The sequence below is a fragment of the Phyllostomus hastatus genome, unplaced genomic scaffold (genome assembly GCF_019186645.2).
Source record: "Phyllostomus hastatus isolate PE091 unplaced genomic scaffold, TTU_PhHast_1.1 phas_contig_41, whole genome shotgun sequence".
Classification (NCBI taxonomy): Eukaryota; Metazoa; Chordata; class Mammalia; order Chiroptera; family Phyllostomidae; genus Phyllostomus; species Phyllostomus hastatus.
In genome coordinates, this window is record NW_025333876.1 from 11,891,101 (window position 1) to 11,904,575 (window position 13,475).

At 49.6% G+C, this 13,475-nt stretch overlaps 1 protein-coding gene across 3 annotated transcripts in view; it reads left to right on the top strand.

Moving 5' to 3' along the window:
- Positions 1–8,868, top strand: part of FGD3 (FYVE, RhoGEF and PH domain containing 3) — a 49,650-nt gene extending 40,782 nt beyond the window's left edge. For all 3 annotated transcript variants that reach the window (XM_045844950.1, XM_045844952.1, XM_045844951.1), the window contains 3 exons: positions 1,084–1,206; positions 1,482–1,622; positions 4,615–8,868. In XM_045844950.1, coding sequence (XP_045700906.1) covers positions 1,084–1,206; positions 1,482–1,622; positions 4,615–4,659 — 309 coding nt within the window. In that variant the 3' untranslated portion in view covers positions 4,660–8,868. The remainder of the gene's footprint in view (positions 1–1,083; positions 1,207–1,481; positions 1,623–4,614) is intronic.
- The last annotated feature ends 4,607 nt before the right edge of the window (positions 8,869–13,475 follow it).

Genomic DNA, 13,475 nt, shown 5'->3' on the forward strand with positions numbered 1-13,475 from the left:
AAGGGCAGGAGCTGCCCAGCCACAGCAGGCCCTTGGATGGCCTTTTTTCTCCTCTTCTTTCCTTCCCTGGGCCTCATGCCCCTCCCTCCTCCTCTTTCTTCACATCTGGCCCCCAGCAATCCTGAGAGATGGTCTCCAGGGGAAGAAGCTTGAGTAGGGTGAGGGGCTTCAGTGTGGCTGGTGGCCAAGGCTAGAGGTGGCCCCAGGGAGAACACACGGCTTATGGTGTCTGTGATGCCCATTCTCCCCTTGGCAGGTCCTCTGTGGGATAAGTTGAGAAGAGCCTCAGGGCTGTCTTACACCCAGTGTCCATGGGGGCAGGGAGTCAATGACACAGAGGAGAAGCTGGGGCCTTGGGCAGAGCAAGCATCTCCCTCACCCTCAGAGTAGCCAGCCTGCATCTGGGGTCCTCTTTCCAGACTGGTGTAGGCCTCACATTGGTGGGGCCCATGAGGTAGGAGTGAGCAGATAGGGAGCTTGTGAATGGAACCCACACACCTGGGAAGTACAGGTCAGAATTTGTACCAAGATGTCAGTATTAGTCAGCTCAAGCTTCTGTAACAAAATACCACAGACCAGGTGACCTAGACCACAGACATTTACTCTGTCTCAGATCTGGAGGCTGGAAATTTGCTTCTTGGCCTCAGGAAATCACTCTCATACATGTGCCCAGTGAGGAGTGTGTCCCAAGCTCCAGGGACCCATGAAGAGCAGAGCATGGAAATGAGGGCCACATGGCCAGATGCTCCAGGTGCCTGACTCTGGGACGCTATCTCTCTCAGCCACTGTCTCTCTCAGTATGTGCTCCAGTGGATATCTTTTCAGATACAGTAGGTTAAGTCACTGGTTTCTGTGTAGGGCTAGTTATCCCAAGCATATAGTTCTGGATCCACTTAGAGTCTCACTCTCTGTGACAACAAGATAGCCTCTGGGGGAAATGCTAGGCAGACAGTGGCCCACAGAACTCCTGCTTCACTCCCTGGTCCACATTTGGCTTTTTTCGCCCTGTGTGTGTGCCGTTCATGTATCACACAGCTGCCCACCATGTGCTGAGAAGCTGATTGCCACCATTTGACCCCACAGCTCGAGCCCAGGAAAGGGTCCTCTAAGACCAGGCGTGACAAAGAGAAACAGAGCTGCAGGATCTGTGGCGAGACCTTCAACTCCATCACTAAGAGGAGGCACCACTGCAAGTCATGTGGGGTGGTGAGTCTGGGCAGGAGGAGGCTAGCCCTGGGCCATTTCATTCATGGTGCCTCCTCCCAGTCTTCTTTCTGTGCATACAGGCACCTGGACTCTGAGCCCTCCAGCCTCAGAGTCTCTACCCTCCAGCAAGGTTCCTGGCCCCCATCACCTGCAGAGAAGCCCTTCCCCTTTGCCTGTTGTGTTCCATCTCTCCTGGCCTTGTGGCCTTTCTACCCTCTTCTGGGACAGTCATTTGTTCCTGGAAGGTAGGGTCACAGGTGCTCTCTGTCTGGCAGGTCATCTGTGGGAAGTGCTCCGAGTTCAAGGCAGAGAATAGCAGGCAGAGCCGAGTTTGCAGAGAGTGTTTTCTGACACAGCCAGTGGCACCTGCAAGCCCCAGCCCCGAGGGGCCCACTGAACCCAAGGAAAGCATGGAGGTTGGTATCCTGGAGCCTCATAGACCTGAGTTCCCCATCCCAGCAACCTTGGCATGCTGTGCTGGCTTCCCTAGGACCACAATTGATTTGTTCCATGGGGCTCACAGGTTGTTGGAGCAACCAGCAAGGGAATTCCTAATATCATGCCTGTGTGTGTTGGGATTCTCAGGGTCTGGTCACAGCCAAGGGCTTGGGAGCTACTTGCACCCAGGAGTTAGATGCTTATTAGTCAGCTCAAGCTGTGTGACAAGTACTATAAGCAGAAGTTTATTGCCTCACAGTCCTGGAGGCTGAAAGTCTAAGGTCAAGGTGTAGACATGGTTGGTTTTTCCTGAGGCCTCTCCATCATTTGCAGATGACCATCTTCTTCCTGCGTCCTCACACAGTTGTTTGTACCTCTCTGTGTGTACCTGTGCCCTAATCTTCTCTCCTTATAAGGACACCAGTCATAAGGACTGGTGACCTCATTTTGACTTAATTACCTCCTTAAAGGCCCTTTGGAAAAGGTCCCATTTCCAAATATATTCACACAGAGGGTTAGGGCTGCAACACATGGATTTGGGGGGACGCAATTCAGCCCATAGCAGATGGGAACAAGTGTCATCTTCACTCATGGTCTCTGCGATTGGAGGCCTGGAGGGGAGATGCTGCCTGTGCCTCGCAGAATCCATTGAGGGCCAGGAGCAAGGAGGGCACCAACTTCCTCCTCACCTCCTTCCCTCCAGAGGATGGCCACTGCCTTTGTGGTCCTCCTTCAAAGGCACAGTCCCTATTTAATGGAGTGGCAGGAAAGATGGAAAAGAGAAAATGTAGCTTTCCAAAAAATGCATTTTTCCATTCCCTGTATGTAGCACAGTCCATGGTTCTAAAGCCAGATTCATCTTGGGGTCTCCTGGGAAGTCGTTTATAAGTTTGGCTTCCCTTCCCAGAAGTTGCAAGGGGAAGGTCCAAGTGGGCCATAGCTGTGGCTGGAGCCCCACCTGAGTGTCTATCACAGAGGTCAAATGTATAAATATATCAGAACCAAATATAGAATGATATTAACAGGGGAGCCTCTCTCATGGCCCTGTACTTTAAACACTGAGTACCTGGAAGACCCAGGTCTGAGCAGGGACCAGCCCTGCCAGTTGTATCTGAGGTGCTTCCAAATGACACAGGAGTTGTGTTCATGATTGCTCTAAACATATCATAGGTGGGAAGGAGTGTGTGTGGTATATGGTGTGTGTGTATGTTGGTGTAGACGTGAGTATAAGCATGTATGTGTGTGCACAAATATGTGTGCATGTGTATACGTATGAGTGTGAATGTGCATGTGTAAGTGTGTGTATGAGTGTGCGTGAGTGCATATGTATATTTGTGAGTGCGAGTGGGTGTATGCATGTGGGTTCACATGTCTGAGTGTGTGTGCATGCATGTGCATGAATGTGTTTATGTGAGGTGTGTATAACTATGTATATGAATATATGTGTATGTGTGTATATGTATGTGTGGGTGTGTATATGAGTGTGTGTGTGTTAGTGTATGTGCATGTCTTTGTATGTGGGTATATGTATTTGAGTGTGAGTGTGTGTTGTTAACCGATGGTCACTGTTGTCAATTTAATGCCAACAGGAACCCCCAATTTGGGGTGCAGTGAAGAAGAAAACTTTATTCAGTGCCAAACCGCTCAGCTGTGGTACAGCAGGGCTATAAAAAGAAGAGCAGCTGTGAAACCAGTACGGTGTAGAACAGCTCACTTGTGATACAACACAGCTGTGAATGCAGCAGGGCTGTACACCAGGCCCTATCTACTGTGGCCTGTGTTGGTCCACTCCACTCTGATCCTGTGAGACACCTTGAGTGTTTTAGCTCAACCAGGTGTTTTAGTCCTGGATGGAAAGGAAAAATGCATTCATAGACTCCCCAACCCACAGGGCAGCTGGCTTACATAGAGGGAGAAGTCCCTGCTCCTGGTCCCTGATTGGTTTGTCCCTATGTAAATGAGGACTCCAAATCTTAGCAGTTTGATTGGTCCAAAAGGCACTGTCCTGATTGGTGAGGATAGAGCTGCTTTGGTTGTTCAGTGCTGTGCAGCTCTGATTGGTTAGTGAAAGCCTCAGTTCTATTGGTTGAAATAGGATTCTAGGAACTCCTTTGTAAGGGCTTGCTCAGAAGGCAGGGACACAGTGCAGGCAGGCAGTTTTGGTTCAAGCTTTGTGACAGAGGTCACGGTATAGAAATGGCTGCTAATCTTTTTTTTAGTATTTTTGATTTGAACCCAGTTAGCCACCAGGATCCCTTCTTAGTAGGTGTCTTCTTTCTCAGAGTCCACAGTGTGTATGTGAATATGTGTGTATGCATGTGTGTGAACAGCTGACTCAGAGAGCTTTCCCAGTGAGTTGTGCTCTGACCCTAGCTATTTCATTTTTTCTTATTTTATCATATACCTGTCTTGATCCTGGTGGTAGCTTCATTTCCTAGGGGCTACAGCCTAATCCAAGTGTCCCTGAGGTGATCCTATGAAGGGTCAGCTGACTCATGTCCTAGTCCAGTTCATCTTTCCTTCCCACTTCAGTCTCTGGAGGTGGCCCTGGCACCCTCCATGAGAATAATGTCAACAAGAAGTCTGCATTTGACCTAATCTCTGTGTCCCCAGAAGCCAGCCTCGGCAGGATCCCAGCCCAGCCTGCTCTGTGGCCCTCTGTGGGTATCAGATGGTGGCATGGCCTAGAATAAGGTTTGGATCACCATTCTCATATTGGATACCTTAAAACTGGTGTTGTGCTGAGAGTCTGATTGCTTCTACAATCCAGAGCCTCAGGCCCACATGCCCAGAAGGGACCCAGACCATGCTGCCTGGGACTAAGCTCTTGCGGATGGCTCACATAACCTTGGGGCCTCTATTTCCTGGCCGCCCATAATCACCCTTTTGCTGCTTATTTGAGGGTGGCAGTATTTGATAATGCCAGGACTCCAGAAGCCAGGGTGCTGACTCTCCTTTCCTTTGTTGCAGGACAGTGGGCCACCATATACCATCCCCTCTCTGGCTACACAGTGAATGCACTGAACCTGGCACAGAGGCCAGACGCCGGACACGTTTGGCAGCTGCAGCAGGCCCAGCAGTCCTTGTGCTCAAGTATCCCATCCACCAAGCTGCAGCAGTGGTAGTTGGAGGCCCTGAGCACAATTATCATGGGGTCCTGCCCCAGGCTAGCCCAGGAGTCCTGAAGCCCCAGGCCCCAGCAGCCCTATGAGCTGAGTCTTGGCCAGATCTCTGGCCCTACAGCCATCACAGCAGGGCCTATGCTCATCTGGGAGGTGGCTGTGGAGGCCATGTACAGAGGTGAAGTGTGCCCCAACTGCCACAGGACTCTTGGCCCTGCAGGGTGCCTCTGCTTCAAGAGAAGGAAACTGAGGCATAGAGAGGGGTGGTCACCTGTCCTGGGACACCTAACACTTCTCAGAGAAATGCCCAGCCTCTACTCTCAGGCCCAGCAGTGTGGCTCAGAGAGGGATGCAGGGCAACTGTCAAGTGAACCCTGTCTGGTGGGGTGAGGAGGCTTTCAAAGGCAGAAGAAATATCATTGATGGTGCCCAGGGACACCTGGTGGACATCTGCAGTTGTGCCGTCTTTCCAGGTCACTGTCTGCCTGTCTACCCCATCAATACTATGTGAGCTGAGCTGTGACCAGTCCCCAGACTCTATCTCCTCTTCTGCCCACTCCTGGCTACCAAGCACCTCATTGCCCCCACATTGCTTTGAAGCCACCATCCCACGTGGAGCCACTCACAGGACAGGGCGAGTGGTGTTCCTGGGCTAACCAGGAGGGACAACCTCATCAAGAAACTCAGTGGGAGGCCCCCCCAGTGTTACATGGGTGCCTGAGAGTAATGCCTGGAGGGCAGTGGGCACTGCTTACCTGCTTAAATAAATATTGGCAGTCAGGAGATGAGCATGACCTCAGTGTAGGGTCCTGCCAGTTGGGCCTTCTGGTGGTTGGGTGGTGGATGAGGGTGACAGAAGGGCACAGTGACCCAGGCTTGGGTGGGTGCAATGAGTGGGGAGGAGACAGGGCCCCATATCCTCAGCAGGTGTTGATGCAGGCCCCTGCAACAGGTATCCAGAGGCCAGCAGCCAAGGCAATGTGGGGACTCCCCACCAACTGTCTCCACACAGTCAGGACCTGTGTAGCTGGTGCTTCCAGCTTTTCAAGAGATGAAAGAAACACAGATGTTCCTATGAAATTCCTGAAAGATGTTAGCAAATATTGCAAAATCTGATCTTGGGGTGGGAAGCTACCTGGAAGTTAGAAATTGGGGACAGGGGACAGGGTATGCCCCCAGGGTGGACCCTCAGCCCAAGGGCCTGAGCCCATGGAAAGCCAAGATCTGAGCTCATTTTGGCTACAGGCTGTCCCCACTTTTTCCAGAAGTGGAAGCTGAGGCTCAGAGGTAGCGGAGGGATTCATCTACACAGAGATCTGTGCTACACCCTTTTGGGGGCTGACCTTCCTAGGATCTGTCCCCAGGGATCTCTGGTTGAAGGCATCTGCCTTGTCCCACTGCCACTGGGCAGGAAGGGCTGTGAAGAGTGTATTTCCCTTCCTGGGGCTCCACATACTGCTGACCCTCTCAGCTCTCGCTCATTCTGCACTTGCAGGAGTCAGGGACTTAAGGCAGTGGCCTTTTGTGCCCCCAGAGGCTGCTGCCTGCCTAGCCTGTAGGCCAGGCAACCCTGGTAACAGATCCAGGGACTGTGGTTGGAGTACAGAATGCACCTGAGCAGAAGAGTTTCCACAGTGGCAAAAGTAGAGATAAAAGAAAGGAGAAAATGAGGTAGTAGGTGAATGGTGGCTCTTTGGCAGAAGTTCCTACATGGTGGTTGGAGCCCAGGCTTCTGTCACGGGTTCCAGAGTGGCTCTTGACTGCTCTACCAGGGTAAAACACATCCCCACTAGGCCCAGAGTGGGTGTTGGTAATGGCACCCACAGTCCTGGGAAAAGGAAGGAGCCAGCCTCCACATGGACCTGCAGCAGCCAGGCACCCAGCCCAGCCACCCACTAAAAAGAATTATGACCCAGAGAGCACCTTAGCAGTAGTGATACTGAGGCACAGAGAGGGAAATACAATTGCCCAAGATTACACAGTAACTTAGGGACCCTGCAGGAATCACTTGTCCACTCTTCATCTATTTGTTCACACAGCAGGCACTGGGAGGCCAATCCCTTGGATTTCTGGGACTGGAGGCTTGGGTGATACCCTGTAGCCTCTGGCCCACCACGCTTCCAGCCCATTTTCTCCTGCTTCCCTCCCCATGGGCTCTGGTGAGTGGGCCTTCAGAATACACTAGCTCCTTGCCATGTTGGGGCCCTTGCACATACTGTTCTTTCACTCTTCCTATAGGTCTTTGCAAGACTGCTCAGTGCCATCTCCACAGAGATCCCTTGCCCCAGTCTCTCTACTTTGTGTTTGGGTATTTGCCTTCTTGTTTAACATCCTCCCCATCTAGTTCTGAGGGCAGGATGCAGCACCTATAACAGTGCCTGGCATGTAGAAGGTGCTCAGATAATATCTGCCAGCAGCCTTGTGTGGCCCCTGATCACTTTGGGCCTGGAATCCTCATTTTACAGATGGGGAAATCAAGGCTCAGAAAAAAGTGGTGGCTGCCTGGGGTTGTAAAGGTTCAGCACTCTCTTGACTCCCCAAGGTCTCCAGGTCTCAGGGACCCAGAGCCAGTTTTTCCTTAGACATCTGGTCCTATTGCAGAGATCAGCACAATGAGACCCAGAGGAGCTGCATGCCCCAGAACACTAGTGGAGGGGCATTTGGACACAGGTGGGTTCAACTTGCAGCTATGCCCACTCACAACCCTCTCAGGGGACAGTGGGTCACCACTATGCACAATGAGGTGGCAAGATGAGCCCCCTAAAGTCCCAACTTACCTGCAGCCCCAGAACCCAGGCCACGGGGCTCAAATCCTCACCCCTATTCAAGGAGCCTCTCTAGTCCTTGGATCTGATGACTCCTGGGAATCCAAGTTCTTCTGAAAAACCAGTCCTGATGCTGAAAATTCAGGGAGGAAGGAAGGCTTGCTTTGCCCCAGAGCTGCTTGGAATGTGTCTGCAGATATTATTCTACTGCATGATCCCTCTGGGGAGGGCCAGCTGCCAACTGTGAGTCCTGAGGGGCTCCAGGTTGTCCCAAGAGGTCCCAGGTGATCCCTGGATGTTTTATCCTAGGTGGCTCCCAGAGGCTCCAGTTGGTCCTTGAGAGGCTCTAGATGATCCCAAGGGATTTTAGGTAGTTCTTGAGGGGCACAAGGTTATCCCCGGTTGTTCCAAGTGATCCTGAGGGGCTCCAGGTAGTTCTGAAAAAGCCTGCCATTCCTTTTTCACACTCTCTCCCACCAAGACCACTTTCCCATTTACAAGGGGGAAGTATGAAGGTTAGGGGTGAGGGATGGTCCAGGAGGTGGGAAGGAGCAAGGCAGGCATGGGGAAAAGCCCCACCTCACATTCTGCACATGTCCTCCTGGCTACCCACCCTTATCTCTAACCAGATTGACCTCTGGTGTCAGCATCCTGCTTATAAGTACAAAGTTCTGATGGAGGCCCCTTGAGCTGGGAAGGCATGGTCTTTTGCCACCTGTGCCACCTTCTGACTTTTGGGTTTCTTTCTCTTGAAGCCCAGGTGTGCTCATGTCCCTGCCTGCTGTGTCTCAGTGGCATCCCTGGTGGGAGTATCTCAGGGGTCCTTGAGAGAGTGGCACACCCATGCTTTTCCCTTAGCCCTGTCCCACAGTCCCAATGCCCACACCCCACCCTCTCCCTCCCTAACCTTCCCTATCCCTGCCCCATGCTGGCCCCAAGCCAGACTCGGCCCTGTCTGACCAGCAGGGGCAAAGACATCAGGCTGTGCCTGGGAAATTTCTTGCAGAGGAGAGGAGCTGGCAGCTGGGGTGAGTCACCAGACCCCAGAGATCCTGAAAAAGAGAAGAACCTCACCTCAGCCTCCTGTGTCACAGACTGTTGGCCAGCTTTCCAACTCTCTGAACCAAGTTTGGTCCAGATTGCCCATATGACCCAAGACATCCCCCAGGCACAGTGGATAGACCAAGCCAGCACAGCTGTGCTCAAGAGGCTATTGTGAAACCAGATAGAAGGGCCCCCTGTGGGCCCAAACCAGGACTGGAGAGCAGAGGCCAGAAAAAAACCATCTCTGACTTAACCTGATGCAGGAATGTGAGAATAAAGCATATTTGGAGTCAGATTTCATGTTCATGGTGGCCCTGACCCACTTGTAAGACACCATTTGCAGGGATCAGCCTGCACCCTCCATAGTGTTCCTGCCTTGGTGCTATCTCCCAACCTGAATCCAGGCTGGCAGTATCTCTAAGAGGGACAATCCCCTAACCTCTACTGTCAGGGCCAGGCTTGCCTGGGAGCCCAATCCTCAGGGCTCCAGCTCTGCCCCTGTAAACATGCACACACTTCCTGTGCAATCATCCTGGACACAGAGCTGTGCTTCCCAGTGCCTTATCAAAGTTCAGAGAGGAAGTGATGCCCCACCCCCAAATAACATGCCCCCAAAGGGGAATCAGAAAAATGATGACAACTGAGCAGTCCATCCACTTCTAGGAAAAATATAATTGGGTCATTTCCAAGGACCCTACTTCCCAGAGGCAAGGAGTGGCCATTGACTTTGTGGCTCTAAGCCCAGAGGTCCACAGTGTTTTCTTCTCTATCATTCCAAAAATCTCAGAGGAAGGGGCCTTGACTTACAGAGGGGAATACTGTAGGACCTAGAGGGACTCTCTTAGGTGGTCCCTAGAATCTTAGAATGGGAAAGGTTTATGTTTTAGGTGGGTCCCAAGTAGTTCAAAATGAAGGACTTTTGTCTTAGGTGGGAGCCCAGTGACTCAGAGCAAGGAGTATGTCTAAGGTGAGTCCCCAGTAGCTAAGAGTGGGGGACTTGTACCAGGTGTGTCTACAGTATTCAAGACGGTGGCCTGTGTCTTACATGCTTCAGATGGAGACAGGGTCCAGGCTCTTGGTGGTAGTGAACACAGAGTTTAATGGACCACACAAAGATAAGTGAAGCAAGCAAGAGAAAGTTTCTGGCATCATAACTGATAAATCCCCTGAGAAACAGGAGAAAGTCTAAAACCAGGAACACCCATTAAAGCCAATATTGACCATCAAAATATCCAGGGAAGTAAGTGGAAAAACTAACAATCAGGGTCCACTTAATTAGGGAGAGTCCAACACCTGAAATGGCCCCACACCTTTCTGCAGCTGAAGTGGTCAGGCAAAAAGACAGGAAAAACCTAAGCCAGTTAAAGGGGAATGCCATGATCTGTTGTATTTACAGTTTTAACATAGCAAACCAAGGTGAATAACCACTAGGTGGAAAGCACATCATTACAGTATGTTAGGAATCATTTCAAAAGTTCCAAGTCAATTATTTCTTTGCTCTTAGTAGCTAACCCATTCCTTACTTCCAGCCCTTGGCCTAATCATCAAGAGATGAGATAAAAAGGAAAAAGGGGTAGGGACTCTGATCATGCAGAAAGTGTCAAGAACTGAGTTTTACCAATTAAGAATTATGTGCAGAAATGCAAGTTATACCAAAATATGTAATTACAAAGTAAACACACATCTTACAAATTCCAAAGTCAAAATCATCCCGACTCACAAGATCTTTATTTCTTCCAGGAACTAAAGGGATAATAGCTTCAGCCTTGGTTCTCTCCACTTCATCACCCCAAGATAAGAGAGTGGGTCTTTTATGATCAGGGAATGGCTTTCTTCTATTGAACAGCTCAGGCTTTATAGGGTTTTTACTTAAGCTTCTACACATACGATTTCCCACAATCTTTCTAGTTTGCCCACTTTGGGAGGAAAACCAAAATGCTAATTATTATCAGGTGTCAGAAGGCAATTCTCAGAAATCAGGATGCTGACTGATGACAGCTGCAGTGTTTCAGGATTTCCTATCCCCTGCCTCATTAGGTGGGTCACTAATAGCTCAGAGCAGCAATGTGTGTCTTAGATGGGCCCCCAAAGCTTAGAATGGGTTGCCCATATGTAGGTGCATCTCCAGAAGCTCAGAGTAGAGAGGGTGTTTTGGGTGTTTCTCTAGTAGCCCACAGCATGGGGTTTATATCTGAAGTGGTCCTCAGTGGTTAGAGCAGGGGCTCTTGTCTTTGGTGGGTATCCAGTACCTCAGAGAGGGGGAAGGGTCATGCCTTATGTGGGTCTAGTAGTTTTGCGTGGAGGGTAGCATCTTAGGTGAGTCTCCAGTAGTTCAAAGTAGGGGTTTGTGTTTTAGGTGGATCTCTGCTATTTCAGAGAGGGGGTTTATACCTTAAGTTGGTTCCCAGTAGCTCAGAGAGAGGGTCCTGTGTCAAGGTGAGTCTTTAGTAGATTACTGCATGGGGGCTGTTCTTAGGTGGTTCTTCAGTAGTTCAAAGTAGGAAGGAGGCTATGTTTAGGTAAAGTTTTCCCAGTAGCAGCTCTTGCTACAGGTATTGAATGCAAGGAGTTTATTTGGGAGGTGACCCAGGAAAAATAGAAGGGTTAATGGAGAGTGAGGCAAAGAGGGGCAGAATACCAACACAGTTTTCCTGGGTTGAATGGTGCCACCCTAACATTCATGTCTCCTGGAACCTCAGAATGTGGTGTTATTTGGAAATAAGGTCCTTGCAGATGCAGTTAGTTCTGGGGACAGTGTGGGTCCCAAAACCAGTGACTGGCATCTTTATAAGAGGAGAGGACATATAGGGAAGGCCAACTGATGATGGATGCGGAGACTGGAATGGTCAGTTATGAGTCAAGGAATGCTGAAGATCACTGAGCGTGGCCAGCAGCTGGAAGAGGCATGGAAAAATCCTCCCCGGGAGGTTTCAGAGGGAGTACAGCCTTGCCAACAGCTTGATTTTGGACTCCTGACATCTGAGGTAATAACAGGATGACTTCCTGTTCTTTTAAGCTGTTAACTTTGTACAGCAGCCCTAGCAAAGTAATGCAGATTTTGTACTAGGAAGAAGAATGCTTCTAAAAATGTGGAAAATGTGGAAATAGCCACAGAGTTGGGTGATGCGTAGGTGCTGGAAGAGTTTTGAGGCGCATGATTGAAAATGCCTAGATTTCCTTGAAGAGACGGTTGACAGAAATATAAATGTTAAAGGTGATTCTGATGAGAGCACAGAAAGAAGTGAGGAGAGTGTAGAGGAAGTTTCTGTTGTCTTAGAGAATACATATATCATCATGAACAGAATGTTGGCGGAAGTATGAACGTGAAAAGTACTTCCAGTGAGGCTTCATAGAAAAATGAGGAACAGGTTATTAGAAACTGGAGGAAGACCATCTTTGTTGTAAAGTGGCAGAATCATGGCTAAATTGTGTTCTAGAGCTGAGCAGAAAGTAGGAATTTTAAGGGATGAGTATTTAGCTGAGGAAATTTCTAAGCCAAGTGTGGGTAATGTGGCCTGCATTCTCCTTGTTGCATGTAGTGAAATCTGAGAAGAAAGAAAGAACTTGGGGAAGGAACTATTAGGTAAAAAGGAGCCAAGACTTGATGATTTAGGAAATCCTTAGCCTGTCCAGATTGTTAAAATTAGAAAAGTCACTATTCAGAAAGTGGGGTCTGAAGAGAGCAGCAAAGGTGTTGTGGGAGAACCTAATTACCGAGGAGATCAGGTATGTGACTCATGGGTCCACTCCACCATCTCAGGAGAATGAAGGAATAGAGATGAGGATACCCAGGAAAGATCTGTGGAGCCCCTGGTTTGATGGTGTGGACCCCTGTGAATTACATAGGAGACCAACAAGGTTTTTGTTTGTTTGTTTGTTTGTTTTTTAAAGAGGATCTGTTTATTGATTCCAGAGAGGGGGGGTGGAGAGAGAGAGAGAGAGAGAGAGAGAGAGGGAGAGAGAGAGAGGGAGAGAGAAACATTGATTTGTTGCCTCCTGTATGCACCCCTATCAGGGACTGAACCCACAACCTAGACATATGCTCTGACTGGAAATCAAACCCATGACCTTTCAATGTATGGAATGATACCCAAGCCACTGAGCCACACTGGCCAGGGCGAGACCAACAAGGTTTTTGACAATGTTATGCCAGTAGAAATCCTGCCGACCTGGATTGAGGGACACAGAGATAAATGAACTAAAGGAAGAATAACTTGGAGTTCACAGCCATGAATGCAGAGGTAGAGACCAGAGAAGGTGGTGGTGCTGTAGCTGCTGCCAAGGCCCAAAAGAGCAGGGCACCACCATGCAGCCAGACAACAGAGCATCAAGCCACAAAGGATTCTTCTCAGGCCTTCAGTTCTAATGAAACTGGCACTGCTGGGTTTCAGACTTGCTTTGGACCAGCTATTCCTTCCATTTTCTCCCTTTTGGAGTGAGTTAAGACTCTGAGAGATGTTGAGGTGGGGGATGTATTTTAAACATGGGACCAAAGTGATTTTTGATGGGGATAGAGGGGAGATTGTGGTGGGTAGAATAGTGTTCCCCCAAATTCATGTCCACCTGGAATGTCAGAATGTGACATTATTTGGAAATAAGGTCTTTGCAGGTATAATTAGTTAAGGTCATACTGCATTAGGGTGGTCCTTAAATCTAGTGACTGGTGTCCTTATAGGAAGAAGGAGAGTTCACACAGAGATGTGATGGTGGAGGCAGGAATTGCAATAGGCAGCTACAAGCCAAGGAGACCTAAGGATTTATCTGCTGTTTTAAGTTCCCTGGTTTGTTGTACTTTGTTGTGGTGGCCCTAGGACACTGATACACAAAGTGTGTTATCAAGCAATTTAGGTCTGGAGGCAACTGGAACTTGGCTGCAGGGAAGACTGGGTGCCCTCACTCA